Source organism: Lepus europaeus, chromosome 10 (assembly GCF_033115175.1).
Source record: "Lepus europaeus isolate LE1 chromosome 10, mLepTim1.pri, whole genome shotgun sequence".
In the NCBI taxonomy this organism is placed as follows: Eukaryota; Metazoa; Chordata; class Mammalia; order Lagomorpha; family Leporidae; genus Lepus; species Lepus europaeus.
The window spans coordinates 17,317,460-17,336,672 of NC_084836.1; the positions used below are offsets into that span (position 1 = coordinate 17,317,460).

Sequence of the window (19,213 nt, forward strand, 5' to 3'; positions counted from 1 at the left end):
AGACTTCACAGATCCTGTGTGTAGTTCATGCAAGCGTTTATGAGTATCACACTCACTGAGGGCTGACACTTGGGCATTGATCACCTTGGAAGAGAGGAGGTGAGGGTATGGTTATGCCAATAGAGGTGACCATACACCCCCTTCCTTCTGTTAACAAGAGATCCACCATGCCCAACTTGGGTATAACCCTGGATACTTGCCCCACCCTGGAACACTGATCAGGGCTCTCTGGTCACATCCAACAATCACCTCTGAGTATTCACTGAAAGAGCAGACCCTCCACTAAGCTACAGAGGTCTAGTTCAAACATAAAAGCCATCAGAGGAAAAAACCAATAAGTATCTCCACAAATGCCTAAAAATAAATGCAAAACTCCAAGAAACAAAATTAAGGACAACATGACCACCCCCCAAGAAGGAACACAACACTTCAATATTAGAATGCAAAGATGAAGAGACTGATGAAATGTCTGAAACAGAATTGAAAAGATTAATCATAGGATTACTAAGAAGGAATGAGAAGCAAATCCATGAATTAAAGAAGCCCATACATGACGTGAATGAAAAATTTTCCTACAAAATTGAGGTTTTTTTTTTTTTAATTTTTGACAGGCAGAGTGGACAGTGAGAGAGAGACAGAGAGAAAGGTCTTCCTTTTGCCATTGGTTCACCCTCCAATGGCTGCCGCGGTAGGCGCGCTGCGGCCGGCGCACCGCGCTGATCTGATGGCAGGAGCCAGGTACTTATCCTGGTCTCCCATGGGGTGCAGGGCCCAGGACTTGGGCCATCCTCCACTGCACTCCCGGGCCACAGCAGAGAGCTGGCCTGGAAGAGGGGCAACCGGGACAGGATCGGTGCCCCGACCGGGACTAGAACCCGATGTACCGGCGCCGCAAGGCGGAGGATTAGCCTAGTGAGCCGCGGTGCCGGCCAAAATTGAGGTTTTAAAGAGAAATCATAATGAAATATTAGAAATGAAGAATTCAATAGGTGAAATAAAAAATGTGGTAGAAAGTCTTAACAACCATCTTGATGAGGCAAATGAAAGAATATCCAAGCTAGAAGACAAATCTTTGGTAATTTTTCAGTAAGATCAAAAAAAAAAAAAAAAAAAAAAAAAAAAAGAAGAAGAAGAAATTAGAAAAGTTATAAACAGGGTTGAAGATTTATTGGATACTATAAAATGATCCAACAACATATCTTAGAAGATTCTGAAGGCATGGAAAAAGAGAATGGTTTAGAAGGTCTATTTAGTGAAATAATTACAGAAACTTTCCCAATTTGGATGAAGAAATGATGTTTGAATACAGGAAGCACATAGAACTCCTAATAGACATGACCAGAAAAGTTTTCCCCATGACATATTGTAGTCAAATTTTCAACAGAAAACATAAAGATACTAAAATGTGCACGAGAGAAATGCCAGATTATTTTCAGAGGATCTCCAATTAGACTCATAGCTGACATCTCATCAGATACTCTACGGCTGGGAGAGAATGGAGAGACATAGTTCAAGTCTTAAATGAAAAAAATAAAACTGTCAACCCAGAATACTATACCCTGCAAAGCTCTCATTTATTAATGAAGGTGAAATAAAGACATTCCATAACAAACAGAGGTTGAAAGAATTTGTCACCATTCAGACTTAGAAAAGATGCTTAAGGATGTACTACACAAACACAGAAAGAGCGTCATTATCATGAAAGAATGTGAAGACAGTAAATCTCCCAGTAAAAGTACAAAAGAAACCCAAGGCAAACAAAAGGAACATTTATGGAAAAATGGCAGGGCTGAGTCGTTACTTGTCAGTAGTAATCTTGAATGTAAATGTCCTAAACACTCCGGTTAGAAGATACACAGACTGGCTGAAATGAAAAACAAGACCCATCTATTTGCTGCCTGCAAGAAATGCACTCATAAACAAAGATAGATGCAGACTGAATATGAAAGGATGGAAAAAGATATTCCATGCTAACAGATTATTTATTTATTTACTTTTTTGACAGGCAGAGTGGACAGTGAGAGAGAGAGAGACAGAGAGAAAGGTCTTCCTTTGCCGTTGGTTCACCCTCCAATGGCCGCTGCATCTCGCTGATCCGATGGCAGGAGCCAGGTGCTTATCCTGGTCTCCCATGGGGTGCAGGGCCCAAGCACTTGGGCCATCCTCCACTGCACTCCCTGGCCACAGCAGAGAGCTGGCCTGGAAGAGGGGCAACCGGGACAGAATCAGTGCCCCGACCAGGACTAGAACCCGGTGTGCCGGCGCCGCAAGGCGGAGAATTAGCCTAGTGAGCCGCGGTGCCAGCCCCCATGCTAACAGATTTTAAGACAAGAAACTGTTAAGGGGCCAGCGCTATAGTGGTGGTAAAGCTGCCGGCCGCAGTGCCAATACCCCATGGGGCACCGATTCAAGTCCTGGCTGCACCAATTCTAATCCAGCTCTCTACTATGGCCTGGGAAAGCAGTGAAAGATGGGCCAAGTCCTTGGGCCCCTGCACCCATGTGGGAGAGCTGGAAGAATTTCCTGGCTTCATATTGGCTCAGCTCCGGCTGTTGTGGCCATTTGGGGAGTGAGCCAGTGGATGAAAAACCTACACCTCTCCCTCTCTCTCTCTCCCTCTCTCCCCTCCCCCCTTTCTCTCTAACTCCACCTTTCAAACAAATAAATAAAAATCTTAAAAAAAGAAACTGATAAAAGAGACAAAGAAGGTACCATGTAATGATTAAGGGATTAATTCAACAGGAAGATGTGACTATAATAAAGGTCTATGTACCAAATACAGGGTGCCTGTTATTTGAAACAAATGTTAATGGATATAAAGGGAGACACAGACTCCAATACAATAGGAGTGGGGAACTTCAGCACCCCACTTTCAACAATGGACAGATCAACTAGATAGAAAATCAACAAAGAAACAACAGAGCTAATCGACACTGTGAACCAAATGGATCTGATATCTGCAGAATTTTTCATCCCACAGTTGCAGAATACACATTCTTATCAGTGCATTGAACTTTCTCTAGTATAGATCATATGCTAGGCAATAAAGCAAATCTCAGCAAATTCAAAACAAAATCATGCCATGCATCTTCTCTGACCACAATGGAATGAAGCTCAGAATCAGCAACTCAGGAATCACGTGGAGACTGAACAACACGCTCCTGAATGATCACGGGGTCATAGAAGAACTCAAAAGAGAAATAAAACATTTTTGGAAATGAATGAAGATGACAATACAATCTATCAAAATTTATGGGATACAGCAAAAGCAGTGTTAAGAAGGAAAGTTTATAGCGATTGGTGCCTACATCAAGAAATTGGAAAGATACCAAATAAATGAGCTTTCAATGCATCTCAAGTACCTAGGAAGATAAGAACAAACCAAACTCAAGATTAGGAGGAGGGAAAAAATAATTAAAATTACAGAAGAAATAAACACAATTAAAAAAACTACAAAAGTTCAGTGAAATGAAGAGCTGGTTTTCTGAGAAAATAAAACTGGCATACCATTGGCCCAACTAACAAAAAAAAAGCAGGAGAAGATCTAAATCAATAAAATAAAAAAGAAAAAGGAAATGTAACAACAGATACCACAGAAATAAAAAGAATCATCAGGAATTACTACAAATAGCTGTATGCCAACAAATTAGGAAGCCTAAAAGAAGCAGGTAGATTCCTGGAAACGTACAATCTATCAAAATTGAGTCATGAAGATATAGAATACCTAACAGAGCAATAACCAAGACGAAGTTTGAATCAGTAATAAAGACCCCTCCTAATGAAGAAAAGCTCAGGACCAGATGGCTTCCCTGCTGAATTCTACCAGACATATAAAGAACTGATTCTAATTCTTCTCAAGCTATTCAAAACAATTAAAAGGGAGGAAATCCTCCCAAAATCCTTCTATGAAACCAGCATCACCTTAATTCCTAAACAACCAAAAGATACAACAGAGACAGAGAACTATAGACCACAATGAGGTTTTACCTCACTGCAGTTAGAATGGCTCTCATACAGAAATCAAAAAGCATTAAAGGCTGGTGAAGATGTGGGGGGAAAAGGTACCCTAAACCACTGTTGGTGGGAATGTAAACTAGTACAGCCATTGTGGAAGACAGTATGTAGACACCTCAGAAATGTGAATATAGACCTACCATATGATCCAGCCATCTCACTCCTGGGAATTTACCAAATGATAAAAAACCAGAATATGAAAGCATGATCCGTACTTCCATTTTTATTGTAGCTCAATTCACAATAGCTAGGATATGGAATCAACTCAGATGCCCATCAACTGACAACTGGCTAAAGAAATTATGATATATATACACTATAGAACTCTACATAGCAGTAAAAAAAGGAAATCGTATCTTTTACAACAAACTGGATGCAATGGGAAACCATGATACTTAGTGAAATAAGTCAGTCCCAAAAGGACAAATACTACATGTTCTCTCCGATCTATAGTAATTAATAGAGTACCAAAATGGTATCTACAGAATTGAAATTGACACTTTGAGATGTGATGATTTTTAATAGCCCTTGTTTTAACTATTGAGGAACAGTGGGGTTTCTTTTCTCCATATTATTTGTTGAACTCTTTTCTTAGTGTAGGGTTAATCTTATGCATATAAAGGTAACTGAAAATTGAGCTTTTTAAAAACTAAGAATGGGAATAGGAGGAGGAGAAAGAAAGGTGGGAGCATGGGTGGATGGGAGGGTAGGAAGGAAAGTATTATTTTCCTAAATCTTATATATGAAATACATGAAATTTATTCACCTTAAATAAAATTAGAGGGGGTGAGGAAGGATGGTGAGTGGAGTGGAGAGGAGAGGAGAGGGAGAAGGGAAGAAAGAGGAGGAGGAGGAAAAGGGAGAAGGGGAAGGGGGGAGGGAGGGAGAGGAGGAGAGATATTGATCGATTTCCTCTCCTCTGAAATAGCTAGGGCTGGGCCCTGGCTGAAAACAGGAGCCAGAAAATTTCATCCAAGTCTCCCCTGTGGATGGCAGGGACCCAACTTGAGCCCATCACCTGCTGCTTCCCCGGGTACTCATTATCAGTAAGGAAGAATAAGGAATGGAGACCAGACTCAAACTCAGGCATTCCAATATGGGATGTGCATCTCCTAAGTGGCATCTTAACTGCTATGCCAAATGCCCGCCCCTAGTAAAGCTGGCATCACCTATTAAATCTCATTGCATTCACCCTTCGGGGAGGGTTAAGTACTCACATTGAATCCTTTCAATCCTTTGTCTGAGGGCAGCAACACAGTGAATGGTCCCAGGTTACTTAGTGGCCAGGCGTAAGTTTTGTCTTAGGAGTCAAAATACACAAAGAAAAAAAAAACTCCAGTGGGTCATCTGAATATGCGGAATAAAATCAGGCAGCAGCCTTACACCCCAACTTGTCCCCACAGGCCCTTCTCGGCTGTGATTGCTGCATGCAGACCCTCTGTAAACTGTGAAGCTCTCTACAAATATACAGTCCTGTGAAGCCATCGCCTCAATATATTCCACATAATTCTAGAAGTTTCCATGAAGACACTTGATTTCAAGGATACTCTGGGATGATCAGTTCAGATAGGACATCATCCTCTGACATCCCCAGGGTCCTGGTCTTTAAGTCTGACTTGCTGAGCAGACACCATTGCAGGGAGCAGATAGAGCCCTTGTTTCCACCCATGCCAGCCCAGGAAAGCTCCACACTTGGGAGAATGCTCTGCTACTGCCATCTTGAAATGCTTAATTAATTTTGAGCAAAGAAGCCCCCATTTTCATTTTGCATTGGGTTCTATGAATTAGGTATCCAGAGCTATTTGCATAGCCCTGGTGCAGTTTGGGACAGCAAGGCAGGCTGTATTCTCACACAGGAAGTAGTGTGTACCAGCACTTTGCAATGGCGGGGGGGGGGGGGGGGGGGAGGGTAGTGTGAAGTCAATAGGACTCTGTCCAGGGAAACATTTGAGGGCCCAGTCTGTAAAAAGGCAATCCATCATTGCTGTCTGCTCCCATCTGAAATTCTCAGAGCCCTTAGCGGAAGGGTGCAAGGAGCTGGCACATTGCCCTGAGCCCAGCAATGCCAGCTTGACTCTGCAGGATGCCTTGGAAAGAGGAGAACTTTTTTGCAGGATGTGCCTTAACATTTATGCAGGGAACACAGCATTGACTCATCAGTGTACTTCATTACTTGTGTTCTTTCTGTGAAATCTGCTTTGGTGCCTGGTAAATTCTAATTTAAATGCTGACATTTGAAGGTTACTTCTGATTGGTCAAGCCCTGTATTTTATGTTTTGTTGACTGGATACTTTGCATGTCACTGGAAGTCTAGGCCAAGGCTGTGCTCAGTGATCGTATTTCATTCTTCATGACTCATAGCTGAATGTTTCAGGTTGTCCCCTACCACGAGGCCTGGAGGAAGATGCATCACCCCAGAAAATCAGTGTCTAGAGGACTGAGGGTGCCGGGATGGCTGCACACAACCAAGCCTATCCTCAAATTCAAGCAACTCCTCCCCTGAGGAACATGGAAACTGCCCCCAGGGTCACAGTCATTTTCTATTCCCAGTTCCACTGGCTAATTGCAGTTCACCCTAGAAGGAACCATAAGCTCAAGGGGGAAGGAGATGGAACCCATCCTTACAGCAGTAGCTCTCCCCATCTTACTGCTTTTGCAGGTCTGGTTAATCCATAGTGACCCCAGGACCTTGTCCTTAGTGCTATGCCTACCTGCTTGTCTTATTGGAAACAGCTGCCTGGCCTTTCCCTCTGATCTGCGTGGCCTCTCGCTAGAAGGGCTGATCCCAGTAGATGTGCCTTGCCTATCTTTTTCTGAATGATTGTGTCTTGTAGATGCCTTTGCCTCTAGGAGGGTTGACTTTCATGTGGAAATTTGTACCCAGAGCTGCATACCTAGGAGTGAGATGAAAGAGATCAGCTTTCCTTGCCATTTTCCTCTGGGTTCGGTGTTTAATTCTCTGAGTCGTTCCATGATATTTCCATAACACACTGAGCCATCGCCCACGTAGCCTTTCTGGCAAGTGCATCTACAGAGAGGATGAAAACAAATTCTCAGGATCTTGGAGCCACTGAAGGTCGAGATCATAAAATCCAATGCTCTCATTTAACAGAGAGGGAAAACAAGACCAGACATGAGTCAGCATTTTTAGTGCAGTAGCCAACTTAGACATTCCAGGACGGAATATTTAATAAATTATGAACAGTTATAAACACTAGATACCTTTGTATGCTTCTAGGCTCATTGTTTTCCAAAGTATGGTCAAGAGACCATGTGTATCAGAATTACTTGGAGCACCTATTTTAAATGTAGATTCTAGGGCCCCACTGCTGAATCTACAGCAGAGTAAGGCCCTGAAGTCCTCCAGAGGACAGCTAAGGCTCAGGACTATTGGTCTCCTGGGACACTCTTGCCCTCTCCCCTTTCAGGCTGGGATCCCTGCACAACTGTCTGCCCCTCAGCCTTCCTTGGGGGCTCCACCTCCCTCACCTTTGATCAGGTCCCCACCCCCCACCCCTTATCTACACTCCTTTGGAACATGTGACTTTTCTGTAGCCACCATCACAGCCATAATTGTCTTCTATTTGTGTGGCTATTTGGTTTATAACTGCTTCCCTATCTAGTTTGAGGAGTGAATGAGGGCAAGGAGTCTGTGTTCATGGCTGTAACCCCAGGATCCAGCACAGGGCTAGGTCCACAGTAGGCACTTAATTCCTGGTCAAACAGTAAGGAACAATTGAGCCAAATATGTACTGGAAACAATGAAACCATCGATATAAACAAACTAAAAAGCAAAGTCACGGAAATTTTATGTGAATGTTTGGTTAAAAGAGAAAAAAATTAAAGGTGCTCTAGCAGTGGTGTGGGTAAAATTTAATCCAGCTCTCCTGGAAGGAAAAAAAGCCCTGATCTGCAGCCCTTGCCAATTTCCATAACTCAAACTCGCATTCTGGCCAATTTTAAACTACCCACATGACCCCAACTAGCTTATACAATTCCTGAAAATGCAACGCTCTCATCTTGTGAGTCAGTCACCCCTGGCTGCAGCACACCACAGCTACCTAGCAAAGCACTTGACAGCTGGCTGATGATGCCCAAGTACATAGGGAGATGACATTCACCGGGATCCTGAAGGTGAGTGGAACCAAACGGGAGGCAGGGGAAGAACATTCCAGAGGAGAGAGATGTGGAGAGCCAATGATGATCTATGACGACATCATGATTTTACTGTGGTTATACCATACCACAGCTATGACTCACGTTAGGAGAGCATTCCAAAGAATAACTACACACTTGTTAACCTGGTTAGGTTTCTAAATATGGTTCTGTGGCAAATAGATTTTCAACAAGTTGGTTGAACAGTCTGAGTGGAACATCCATCACCCTCTGCCTGGATTGTTGCAATGGGCACCTCACTCATCTTTCTGCTCTCAGACCGGTCCTTCACTCAACCTCCTGAGTGACCTCGCTGGAAGGGAAAGCTGGCACCTGTGTGTTTCAAACACTCACGACTCCTTTCCTGTACGGACAAAGTGTGAGCAGAGGGATCTTGCCATGTCTTCTTCCTCCTGTCACTGCAAATTGCAGCAACACCAAACTGCTTTTTTTTTTTTTAAAGATGTATTTATTTATGTGAAAGAGTTACGGAGAGGCAGAGACAGAGAGAGAGAATCTTCTGTCCACTGGTTTACTCCCCAAGTGGTTGCAATAGCAGGAGTCTTATCTGGGTCTCCCATGTGGGTGCAAGGGTCCAAGGACTTGGACCATCTTCCTCTGTTTTCCCAGGCACATTAGCAGGGAGCTGGATTAAAAGTGGTGCAGCTGGGACTCTAAGTGGCGCCTATATGGGATGCTGGTGCTGCAGGCAGCAGCTTTACCCACCATGCCACACAGTTCTGGCCTCAGAACTGCTTTATTATGAAGGCTGTGGGGCCCTCCTCAGGCTGTTCATCCTGCCAGGAATGTCCTATCCTCACCTTAGCTCAGAGCATCTTAGGTTTGACCTGCTCTAAGCAGTGACATCTGACCTCCTGCTTCTCTCTGGCTGGGTTGAGCATCTGTGGATGCCACCACCACGACCCTCTGGAGATGTTGACTCCTGTGGCAGACAGGAAGCTCTCCCAGAACACAGGTCCCTCCTTATTCCTTGTTATATCCCAACACCTAGGACAGCACCTCATTGCTGACTTATTTACTGAGTCCCTACTTAATTCTAGGAAGTTGCTTGGTAAGGGGACTATAAAGACAATGATAACAAATATCTGATCCTTCTATAGTCTGACATGCTGGGTCAGATCTGAGAACAAAGAATACAGTAACCTGATAAGGCCACTTAACTTCCCCAGCCACAGTTTCCTCATCTATTAAATTGGTTTAGCAGTACTGTTAGAGTTGACAGAAAAGACAATGAAGGACAAACAGCACAGTGAACAGGCCATGGAAGACCATGATGAGAACAGTGACAAGGGCGATCTCAAGGATGGGGGTGAAAGATACAAGGACAACAGTAATGTGGAGGTGCAGGGGGTGTAGCTGGACAAGTCCAGGAATAGAGGACTTGAATTCCACGGGAAGTGCCATAGGGAAAGGTAGAACAGGAGGCTGCACAGCGTGGAGGAAGGAGTGACTGCTTTTCCTGGAGAAACAGAGTGCGGCTTCCAGGGGAAAGCAACATTGAAGCTAATTCTAGAAGGATGCAGGTGAGTTTCCCACTGGGACAAAGGATGGGGGATTATTTGCTTATGGGGCCTTTCAGAGGCTTTGTAAAGTTGTGCCTCTCAACCATGGATGATAATGCCCCACCCCCCCAGAGAACATCTGGCAATGTCTGGAGTCCTCTTTCGTTGTCACAACTGGGGTGAGGAGCTCCTGGTCTCCGGCCACTAGAGACAGAATGCTGCCAAACAGCATGTAGCATATAGGCCAGCCCCTGGCCACAGCAAAGAACTGTCCCCCGAAAATGCCAGAAACATTGTATAAGGAATTGCTAAGGGAGTACGAGACAAAATCCTACTTTTAATTGAATTCTAGGGACTGAGAATAACAAACTAATTTTCAGGAAAAAAGAGAGCTCTTAAGCATGAAAGCTTGGTGCATGAATATAATCAAATCAGTTTCCCACTTCAGTGTCAACTTCCTCTGCAAGTACCAGGCCTGCTGACTTAAGGGGGAGGAGGAGGTTGTAGCACTGGGAAAGTGACGCAGTAGCCAACTCAGAAAAGCAATCCCGCTATCAATGACGTGTTTCCTGTGAAGACAACTGCTGACAGTAGGACAAGTAAGCTTTAGGAACCAAAGCTCCTCAGGTTGTTATGAGGCTGGTGGTCTGTTTTGTGTAAGGGAGAAGTGAAACTTAGTGACCTCAGTGCTGCATGGAATGTATGAGACAAATATTTTTAATCATTAAAATCTTGATTCAAAGTCAGACTTTTATTTAAAATCTTGGTCTAAAATCTGACTTCAATGGTTTCCATTAGGCCTGGGCACACACGTAACCTTGCCTCTTTTTGCAAAATTTTAAAAAAAGTTTGGAGTGAATGTCTCCTGCTGTTGGAAGACTAACACCTGAAAGCTATTTTGCATCTTATAAGTTATGGTTTGGCATTCATTACACTTCATGCTCAATGAGATTTAGGGTGTCCCATGCCTCTCAGTACCATTGACTATTTCTTCAATAGTTCACAAGTTCATGTCATTCCTTCATCGATTCGTTCGTTCCTCCAAACTTACCCCCATCTTAATGGTTACAGGAGATGTTGGAACAAAGACAAACAAGACAAGAACACCAAAGGACTTCTATTGTGACATCAGTAAGGAGCACAGTATCTAGCATCTATCAATGCTGCCAGGTGAGGTATTCCCCTTTGGGCCTCACTACTTTGTCTTTTTCAATACAAGAATACAAGGTGGTCGGTTCTGTCAATAGCCCTGTTTTAGAGGGGAAAACTGAGGCACAGAGAAGTAGCTCACTCATGGCCACACAGCCTGTAAGTGGCAGTGCTTGCTCCCCTCACCACTGTACGATGCACTCTTCCAATTCGGAGCCTTATATGCTAGAACAGAAGCATTTCAGGGCCATCTGAGAGCCCAGAGTAGACTGGGAGGCCAGGGAAGGCATCCTGGAGCTAGAGATACTTGGACTGAGCACTGAAGGACCCATGTGCTACCCTGGCTCAGAGGTGGCAGGTGCACGGGGAGGGAAAGGATGTTCTGAGTAGAAGGAACAGTGTGGGAACGGAGTTGGGAATATCAGGCACCCTGAAGAACAGTGCAATAGACTGGATGCTTGTGTCTCTTCAAAATGAATACATATTGGAGCTGTTGTTGAGGCACAGTGGGTTAATGACCAAGCCTGAAGCACCAGCATACTATATGGGCACTGGTTCAAGACCTGGCTGCTTCACTTCCAATCTAGCTCTCAGCTATGGCTTGGGAAAGCAGTAGAAGATGGCTCAAGTCCTTGGGCCCCTGCACCCATGTGGGAGACCTGGAAGAAGCTCCTGGTTTTGGATTGGTGAGTTGGGGAGTGAACCAGCAGATGGAAGCTCTTTCTCTCTCTCTCTGCCTCTCTTCTCTGTGTAACTCTGACTTTCAAATATATAAATAAGTCTTTGAAAAACAATGAATACATATTAAAGCCTAATCCCCAAAGTGATGGCATGGGGGAGGTGGTGGGGATAAGGGGAGGTGGGGATATGAGGAGGAGTCCTTATGAATGGGACTAGTGCCAATATGAAAGACACCCCAAAGAGCTGGAGCCCTCTGTCCACCACGTGAGGATACAAGGCAGCAGTTTGCTACCTGGAAGAGCACTCTTGACAAAACCTAACCATGCTTGTGCCCTGACTGCAGACTTGCAACCTTCAGAATGTCTGCAATTTCTAAACCACCCAGTTATGGTGCTTTGTTACAGCTGCCTGAATGGACTAAGACACAGTCAGACTCGCTGGAACCACAGCCAAGGAAGGGTGTGTTCATGAGGGTGGTGGAGGTAAGGTCAGCTTATCCACACCTGCTACAAACAGCCAGCCCTTGGCCAGGCTCTGGGGAGAATGGCCCAGGCCTTGGAAGCTGGACTAGAGCCATTGTGGGCACTAAGTAATGGGGTTCTGAGCACCTGGGCATGGTGTTTAAAGCAGGGCTCAGATTCTGGGAGGGAAGTGTCCCCTTGGTCCTACAAATGCCTTGCCTGCTTTAGCCAGCTCAGGGCCAGAATGGACCCTCTAACATAGCACTGGTGTGGGGGGTCCTTGGTGCCCAGATCTAAGGGTCACACTGCTGACAGCACATCTGGATTTCCACCCAGGTTTGTCTGGGACGGCTTTTGCACTGCACCATGCTGCCTTGGACGGGATTCTTGGGAAGACGACTTCCTTCCAGAAGATCTTAACCTGTACAAGTCTTACATAAACACTGAATATCAATGTCACTAACACTGAGAGTCTCAAGTTCACTGCTGTGTGGTGTGCTTTTCTGCAGCTGGAATGTAAACTGTGCTTTTCTTCAATGTCTGCTCTGTCAGGGAGTCTCCTTTACAGTTGAAGCTGAATGAGATAATGCTCTCCTCTTCAACAGAGAGTGTTCAACAGGCTCCTGGAAACACATACTATGAAAACACCATGCACGGAGCCGGCACCGCGGCTCACTAGGCTAATCCTCCGCCAGCACACCGGGTTCTAGTCCCGGTCGGGGCGCCGGATTCTGTCCCTGTTGCCCCTCTTCCAGGTCAGCTCTCTGCTATGGCCCGGGAGTGCAGTGGAGGATGACCCAAGTGCTTGGGCCCTGCACCCCATGGGAGACCAGGAGAAGCACCTGGCTCCTGGCTTTGGATCAGCACGGTGCGCTGGCTGCAGCGTGCCGGCCGCAGTGGCCATTGGAGGGCGAACCAACGGCAAAGGAAGACCTTTCTCTCTCTCTCTCTCTCACTGTCCACTCTGCCTGTCAAAAAAAAAAAAAAAAAAAAAAAAAAAACAAACCAAAAACACCATGCACGAATTCAAAATTCTTTTGCACCCACATGAACATATCTTTTAATCCCATTCTTTTTCCCCTTGGGCTTTTGGAAGGGCCCTTAGGAGGGCCCCTTACTTCTATTTCTGCTAAGTCCACAGAAAGAGATGCAAGTGGAACAGGCATGCAAATCTGTGTTCTCAGTCATATCCAGAGTAGAGGCAGAGCTCAATGCAAGCCGACACCCAGTAACTTGTCAACCCCTTATTAGGAGGCAGTCTCGGTTCTGGTCCTGCTCATCAGGTGTGAGAACAGCGGCTTAGGGAAGTTTAGACTTGTCTGAGGTCAACCTGGGCAGTGCATGGGAAAGTCCACATTTGAACTCATTCTTCTCATTCTTCTCAATGGGGTGACCCCCAGCGACTGACACAGCATGAGTTTAGGGATTCGGCATATACTAGATGCCATATTGAGGACGCAAAAACAAAATCGGTCTTCATCCTCCATGTGCTAAATAAGCTGAGGACTGATAGCTTCACGGTTTATTGTGTAATTAATCAGCCATTAAAAAATTGAGTCAGGACAGGGAGAGAGAGACAAAAAGATGTTTTCCTTCTGCTGGCTTGCTCCCCAAATACCCACAATAGGTAGGGCTGTGCCAGGCTGAAACCAGAAGCCTGGATCTCAGTCTGGGTCTCCCATGTGGGTGGCAGGGACTCAAATACTTTATCCACCACTTGATGCCTCCCACGTTGTGCATTAGCTGGGAAGTTGATCTGCAAGTGGAGCCAGGGCTTGCACCCGGATATTCCAATATGGGATGCAGACATAAGGTGTTTTAACTGCTAGGCCAAATGCCTGCTGCAAGTCTTTTAATTTAGGTCTCTTATTCAGCTGAAGACAGTCCATCTTTTGGGAGGAAGAAGAAAGTGTGGGTTGTACAAGTACTCTTAAAATCCAATATTAGTCCCATTAATATTTTAACACAAGTTTGGATGCAGTTCACCATACCAATATTGTGTTATTGTTTTTTTTTCCTTGTCAAAACAAAGAAAGAATCTTTCCACTGGGACTTTTTCAGAGGATGGTAAAGATGTGTGCACTGGTTTGGTCATCCACACTACCAGAATCTACGTGTGGGAGAAGATGTGCCTGTACGTGTATGTGTGTCGGGTGCATGTGTGTCTGTCTGCAGGCCATGCTGTGTTTGTGTGTGCAGTCAACAGGAATGGAGTGAGTTCTGTGTGCCAGATTCTGCCTGGGGATCAATGAATAGTTTCATTTAATCCTCACCACAGCTTTGGTGGGAGGTACAATTCCCCCTTTTTATGACGTCAGAGGCCAAGGTAAGTGGCACAGCTGGGGTTTGAACCCAGGGGTTCTGATACCCAACCTCTTTGCACACCAGCTGCAGTGAGGGCAGGTCACTCTTTTGCCCAGCTAGCACACTGTGACCATCACTTGCCTCTCTGGGCAAACCTAACCACTGAAAACCCAGTCATCCATGGGAGCAACTTCAAGGAAGGCAGAAGGGGGCTTTGGAAGCGCAGAAACTGGTTTATGTTTGTTTGGCTCAGTGTCTACTATGGGTCTGAACTCACAATGGCAGTCTGAGTCCTAGGCAGACTCTGGTGACAATGAGGAGTGAGGGTGGCACAGAGAGAAACCTTGGTCCAGGAGTTCAAAGACTTGAGTTCTCAGTCACTAAGAAAACCATGATACACCTGTACAGAAATTTCCAGAACGGTTCTCTCCTAGAATTGTCACCACTATCTTATGGAATAGACATCTGGTGCTATTCTACACACAGAGACACTGAGACCAGAGAGAGTGCCACTTCCCCAGGGTCTCATGTCTGATGGGCACCTGTGCCAGGCCTTATCCTCAGGTCTTTAAACTTCCAGTACAATCCCCTTTCTTTCACATGAGCTGCCTCTGCCTCAGGAGTATTCACACAAATGCTTTTGCCTGCAGGGAACAGCTTCTTCTGAAACCTGGAGTCCAGAAAACACCACTCACGCTTATCCACTTTCCCCGGGCTAGTGTGCACCACCAGTGAGCAACAGTTCACCACTAAGGAAATAGGCAGGTACGTGAGGGGTCACATTGTGGAATCTCAGCAGCCATCTGTTTTCCCAGTCACAGCAGTCTCCTTCTCCCACGTTCCAACTACTTCATAGCAAGCTATCGGGCCAGATCCATGTTCTAGAATATTCTAACGATCTTTGTAAAGGAAATAGGTGCCAAGCGATTCATGGATTACATAATGATATATTAAGTACCTACTGTGCTCCTTACTCCTAGTATGTGGAGTGGTGGTGGATACAAGGCTGAAACACTCAGACTCTTCTTTTCCTCTGAGGAACTTACTGTAATGACTGGCCACTACTTTCACCATTTGGAGAGCATAGGGGCAGAATTAAAAAGACTTACTCAGTTTGGCCAGGTGCGATGGTGATACAGTTTGCATTCTTATGACATGGGTTGTTTGATTCACAGATGTTGGTGATACTGCACCCAACTCCTGGTACAAAATTATGGTAATGTTCCTTACACTCACAGTGAGACTTCAGTAGGCAGGGAGAGAAAACAAACATCAACCCAGTTAGTCACTTCAGCCAGCATTCTTCTTAATGCATGTTGCTATTTTGTCATTAAAAACTAGGTTAGCATAGGTCTTAAATATATGCTTAAGCAAAAGATTTGTCAAAATATCAAAAAGTAGAAGTGATGTTCATACATCTCACCTACTATGAAGCACATATAGCCGACCTCCAGGGCTACATAATTTTATTTTAAAAACTTATTTGAGAGGAAGAGGAAGATAGCTCCCATTCACTTCAACTTCCCAAATATTGGGCCAGAGCTAGGACCCAGGAATTTAACACAGGTCTGCCATTTGGGTGGCAGGAACCTAACTACTTGAGCCATCACTGCTGCCTCAAAGGGTCTGTAATTGGTGGGAAACTGGAGTCAGAAGCTGGAGCCAGGACTTGAACCCAGGAACTCCACCATGGGAAATAGGCACCTTAACCACTAGGCTAAGTGCCTGCCTCCATAATCTCTGGTTTTGGATTGTATATAGGTAAGCATAGGTTGATGTTCAGATTGGAGTGTTATCACTCTAGATTGTATTAACCATGGGTTAACTCAGGGGACCTAGGCAATGTCTGGAGATATTTAAGGGGCTATCTATTGATTGATGATTATATACATGCATGTGTATGTATATATGTATTGATTCACTCCCCAGATGCCCATCATAGCTGGGGCCAGGCCAGGAGCTGGGAACTCAGTCTGTATCTCCCATGTAAGTGGGAGGGACCCAACAACCTGAGCCATCATTTGCTGCCTTCCCAGGGTGTGTATTAGTGGGAAGTTGCAATCAGGAGCAGAACCAGGGTGTAGGTATCTTTAGTAGCATCTTAACCACTGTGCCTGTTGCCTACCCCTGGAGACATTTTTGGTGGTCACAATGTGGGGAGGTTGGTGCCAACAGGGACTGAGCATGTTGTTAAAACATCCTGCCATGCACAGGACAGCACCTGTTAGAAGTTAGATAGCCCCCAAAGGTTAACAATGCCGAGCTTGAGAAACTCTGCTCTGAAAGAATGCAATGCTGGGTTTTGTGTGACTGATGAGAGGTCTCTAAGACTTTAAAATCTGCCCTGAGACCCATTTTTAAAGAGACAAAGCATATTCTTAATCTCCCCTCAAGGTCCTGGAATTCATGGTGCAACATGGATTTCCCATAAAGACCCTTATTTTGAGCATGGGAAGTTAGCCCCTGGCATTTCTCTGCAAACCTTGCCTTAGAAGTTGGTGGCAGAAGTGTCATGTGAGGCACTCTTGCTTCTCAGAGAGGCACAACTGGGTGGCTTCTCTGCAGGGAGTTCCAGGAATGTTCCCGTTGGGTGCTGATGAGACTGCGGGGGTCCACGGCTGTTTTGGGGCCAGTCACCAAGACTTCTCTCCCCCTGCACCCACTGCCTGCTGTGTGGATAGATTTCTCCACTGCAGACTTGCTGTGCAATTATGGGCACAGCAGGCATTCACTAGATACTTGATAGATGAGTGCAACCTTAGGGACAAAGCTCTCCGGGTTTGGCTCCTCCACAAAGATCTCCTGACCAGTGTGATTTATCACCACTCAAGGTCATGCTGTTATTTAAAGGGGAATTTTTTTTAAAGATTTATTCATTTATTTACTTGAAAGGCAGAATTACTGAGTGTCAGTGAGTGGGGAGTAAGAAAAATTAAAGGGGCAGTGTTTTACCCCAGAATCCTCACTGCTCCCTACAATCTTTCAGTGTTGTCTAACATTTGATCAGTTTTCATCTCTTTGGGACAGTATACTTTTAGTTCTAAGAGCCCCTTGTAACTTAAAAAATTAGAGGGAATGGAACTCTGGGAGTGACAGTAAGTTATATATTCATCCAAGTTCTGGTTGACAGTCGATTTGCTAATTTTGAATTATGTGTGTATTTGGTCAATCACCACATAGGACTGTGATAAAAGACTCCGATCAGTTAGGTTTTGATGGAGGAGCTGGGAAATGTGAGTTTGGAGGCTAGACGGAGTAGGGGGGACACTGAGGTCAGGCCCTGAGCACATGGAAGTCTGTCTGGGGCAGGAATCCCCACCCGAGCATCGGAAGAGAGGACTGGAAGGTCCAGAAGACAAATGATGCCGCTGGCACAAGGTTGCGCCTTGTCCTTCTAGTCACATCGGCTCCTCGCATTATTAGCTCACCTGTCCAGGCCCATCGTATTTGCACACCGTGGACTTTGTAGGGCAGTTTCCGAAGTTAGTCTGGCAGGGGTCTATTGGTAGGCACACGTGGCCATCCCCATGGTAGAATTCTTCACAGGTGCAGCTGTGCCGGTTTGGTCCCAAGTACGTGCAATGAGCATGAGGGTGGCAGACGTTTTGCAAACAGGGGTTGATGGCTTGAGAAGCAATGACAAGACAAAAGGCAATTAGCACCTTCAGAGTTGCAGAAGGGAACCTGAGCTGATGCATCTGTGGGTCACAGCTCATCACAGCTGCCAAGGTAAGTCAACAATTTTAATAAATATTTCATGCCATTCCATATGACTAGCTCCTCCACAAAAACAGATTCTCATGTGGCAGGGCAATTGTCACTACAGATACCGTTATGTATTATCATGTCATTTTATATGTGTAATTAAATATATAATTGCACAAAAAAAGAATACTAGTGATTTTAGAATTTATAATATGCAAGTTCTTCACAATGCTCAGGGAAAAACTGAATCAAAAGATAAATTTATTTCAGGGTAAAACGTTTTTGAAAACTGTGCAGTTTTTTCATAGTACAGATTTTCTATAAAGTTTTTGAAGATCCTTCCTATGTATTGGGGTTCCTGTTCTAAACATTTGCCATGTATTAACTCATTTAATCCTTATAACAATCCCTTAAGATAAATCTTTATTATCCCCATTTAATAGATAGGAAAACTGAGGCACAGCAGGCTACAGATCATGTAGCTAGTAAAAGTTTTATCTGGGCTTAAATCCGGACAGTCTGGATTCAGAGTTCATTTGCTGAACTGATGCACAGTACAGACCTTCAGAAGGGGCATGAACATGAAAAGGAAAAAAGTGCTGTAGTTTAGACATTAAGGTGATATAAAAGCGTGTTTTAAAGCTCACATATGTGTTTTAATTACAGAAGGAGAAATTGCCAGTTATAGAGGCCTGACACTTGAACATTTTACTTGGCACTTTTCATGTATTTTACTAAACTACATAGACAGAAACAGAAATGTTCACTGTGTTACTATTAGGAAGGTGATGAGGTTTTATTCCCCTCTTACATAACCCCAGCATGTCAGTGAGCAAACCCAGCAGGCTCTGCATTCTACTCACGCTCGCACTCTTTGCCATCGCCTTTGTAATCGGGAAGGCATTTGCATTCCAGTTTTGTTTCGTCTTCACTGGAAGGTGAGCATCTGGAATTTTCCGGGCAGAGCAAGGCTGCACATTCAGGAACCGCTGTACAGGAATATTGTCAAAGTACTTGCATTAATAGAACACTAGTTCTAAAAAATACCAACTTGCAGTATTCCTTTTAATTTTTAAATTCATTTTGAATTTTAATTTTTAACAGATTCAATTTGTTTATTGGTACAAGTCTAAGACTATAATGATATTCCCTTTCTCCCTCCCTCCTGCCCTCTATCTTTTTCATTTTCAGTTTTTGAGTTAACATATTTTAAATTTACAT

General features: G+C 44.6%; 1 protein-coding gene across 1 annotated transcript in view; it reads right to left on the reverse strand.

Annotated features, from left to right (window-relative positions):
- STAB2 (stabilin 2) overlaps positions 1-19,213 on the reverse strand; it is a 206,502-nt gene that overhangs the window by 150,857 nt on the left and 36,432 nt on the right. The window contains exons 7-11 of the mRNA XM_062203017.1: positions 18,856-18,981; positions 17,716-17,912; positions 15,397-15,530; positions 6,909-7,042; positions 5,232-5,314 (exon numbers count right to left, since the gene is read on the reverse strand). Coding sequence (XP_062059001.1) covers positions 5,232-5,314; positions 6,909-7,042; positions 15,397-15,530; positions 17,716-17,912; positions 18,856-18,981 — 674 coding nt within the window. The remainder of the gene's footprint in view (positions 1-5,231; positions 5,315-6,908; positions 7,043-15,396; positions 15,531-17,715; positions 17,913-18,855; positions 18,982-19,213) is intronic.